Consider the following 2,313-nt stretch of genomic DNA (forward strand, 5'->3'; position numbering starts at 1 on the left):
GCAGTTCCACTTAATTGTTAATTGTTCTCGCTGTCAGGAAATTCCTCCTTAGTTCTAGGTTGGTCCTCTCCTTGATGAGTTTCCATCCGTTGCTTCTTGTCCTGCCCTCAGATACTTTGGAGACCTTTTTTGACCACATACTGCGGACACACCTTGGTTCTTGTGAGTCCTTTTCATTCCTTTGCCCTCTTTTTTTTTCCCCTTCCAGGTGGTGCAGAAGTGCCAAAAGCTGGGTGCCAGTTCTGCCCACTACGTGGTTGCGGACATGAGCAATCTGACTGCTGCCCAGGTGGTTGTTGAAGAAACCAAAGCCCAGTTGGGTAAAGATGACATTTTGCATTCATCCAGGACCAACCCTTGTGCCTCCTGCGGGGGGGGGGGGGGGAAGAGAGATTGAGGAATTGGATGTTCTGTGTGTAAGGCTGTATTCAGCTTCCCTTACCTATCCCAGCCACCCAGTGAACTTAGGGGTCTCCCTGCCCTGCCCTTCCCATCCATTCCTCCCTATAGAAGTCCTCCTTTCCCCCATCCCTGGACTTTGCTGTACCCTCCTTTCCTGCATGGAGAAGAGCGCCCGGAGAGTTCCTATTTCCATGACTCCTCCAGAATGAGAATCCATGCAGCAAAGGGGCAACATCTTTGAAAGGCAACGAGCAATTCAAATGTTTGTGGTGCTCCTGTTGGGGACACTTTTTCAGGGCTTCGGGGCCGTGCACACAGACACGTTTGGTCTCAAGTGTTTGTCAGAAGGGCTTCATGTGCTCTGCATCACATGTGGCCCTTGGAATCCAGAGTTGGCCACCGATATTGGGCAATATGAATAATAGAATAACAGACGGGTTGGAAGGGGCCTTGGAGGTCTTCTAGTCCAACCCCCTGCTCAATAGCAATAGCCCTTCCTTATATACTGCCCCATAGTCCTTCGCAGCACTGTCAGCATGATTTGCATATTGCCCCCCAATAACCTGGGTCCTCATTTTACCGACTTCAGAAGGATGGAAGGCTGAGTCAATCTTGAGCCGGTCAGGATCAAACTCCTGGCAGTGGGCAGAGTTTGCCTGCAATGCTGCATTCTGACCACTGGGCCATCAGGGCTCCTTGCATTCCAAATGGCTGTATTTAATAACACAATAAAGTGAGTAGGAAAAGCAAGGATGGCCAGCAATGGGGGGGCAGCTTTAGGGGTGAGGGGCAGCTTTCCTGTTCTAGAGGATCGACCATTTTGGCTCCTGGCCCTACAGAGGCTTTAAGACCCAATGCCTTGCCCTGTGCTGGCCTGGCTGACCGACCTTTGCCCGTACTAGGCTTCCTCCAGGCTGGAGCTCCTGCTGACCTGTGATGTCAGGATCGAGCCCCTTTGCAGCTCTCTGCGTGCCCAGCTGCCCTGCCCGGGGGCTCTGTGCTGGAAGACCCCCTCGGGGGGGCAGCAAGCCAGCACCAGAAAAAGATCAGTTTGCTTTTTGTGATTTGCTTTTTGTGTGTTTGGGCACTAAATGCCTCCCTGTCCTTTTCTCCCCCAGGAGGTCTCGACCAGTTGGTTCTGAACCACGTTGGCGGAACCTCATTTGGTCCCTTCAAAGGATCAATGGAGTCGGTGATCACGTCCATGAATCTGAACTTCTTCAGCTACGTCCAGTTAACCATCTCTGCCATGGACCTATTGCTGGAATCTAAGGGGAACATCGTGGTCATCTCCTCCACGAGTGGTAGGCACCGTAATCCTCACAGGCTGGCACACGGGTGGATCCCGCAGTGGGGGCATTCATTCATGCTGACAGATCTCCTGCACGTGATCCTACCAGTTCTCAGTCTGACGACAATTTGCTTCCCTGCACCAGCTGCTCCAATTCCTCATCCCTTTCTCTTCTTGCACCCCGTCCTTCCTTGTGTTCCTTCTATACCCCCCTTCATTCATTGTCTATTCTTCTCCAAATGTCTGGGTCTCTTTCTTCCTGAAGATCTCATCCACTCCGTATCCCAAAGATGCTTTTTCACGAGGCAGCCGGACTTTCTTCTTTTTCTTTGAAGATGAGAAGCTTCTTCAGCTCTTGAAGCCTGAGCTGAAGAAGCTTCTTTTGGATGAGAAGCGAAACCATCGGTTCCCTAAACGACTACAGTGTTTTGCTTAATGACTGCTGCGAAAAAGGTTGCAAAATTGAGCCTGATGGGCAGGCTCCATTATGGTCCTGTGTCAAGGACTACCTATTATCAGTGATGGCGAACCTTTTAGAGACCCAGTGCCCAAACTGCAAACAAAAACCCACTTATTTATCACCGAGTGCCGGGTGGGTGTGGCTGCAGTGGTCATGGCAG

At 51.2% G+C, this 2,313-nt stretch overlaps 1 protein-coding gene across 1 annotated transcript; it reads left to right on the forward strand.

Annotated features, from left to right (window-relative positions):
- Nucleotides 1-208: 208 nt before the first annotated feature.
- On the forward strand, nucleotides 209-1,706 carry LOC107301720 (hydroxysteroid 11-beta-dehydrogenase 1-like protein A; the record flags this gene model as incomplete). Its single annotated transcript, XM_015830907.1, has 2 exons — nucleotides 209-320; nucleotides 1,521-1,706. Coding segments are annotated over 2 exons (298 nt in total), but the record flags the coding sequence as incomplete, so codon positions are not given.
- Between the last annotated feature and the right edge of the window lie 607 nt (nucleotides 1,707-2,313).

Source organism: Protobothrops mucrosquamatus, unplaced genomic scaffold, assembly GCF_001527695.2.
Source record: "Protobothrops mucrosquamatus isolate PMUCROS unplaced genomic scaffold, P.Mucros_1.0 scaffold15950, whole genome shotgun sequence".
Classification (NCBI taxonomy): Eukaryota; Metazoa; Chordata; class Lepidosauria; order Squamata; family Viperidae; genus Protobothrops; species Protobothrops mucrosquamatus.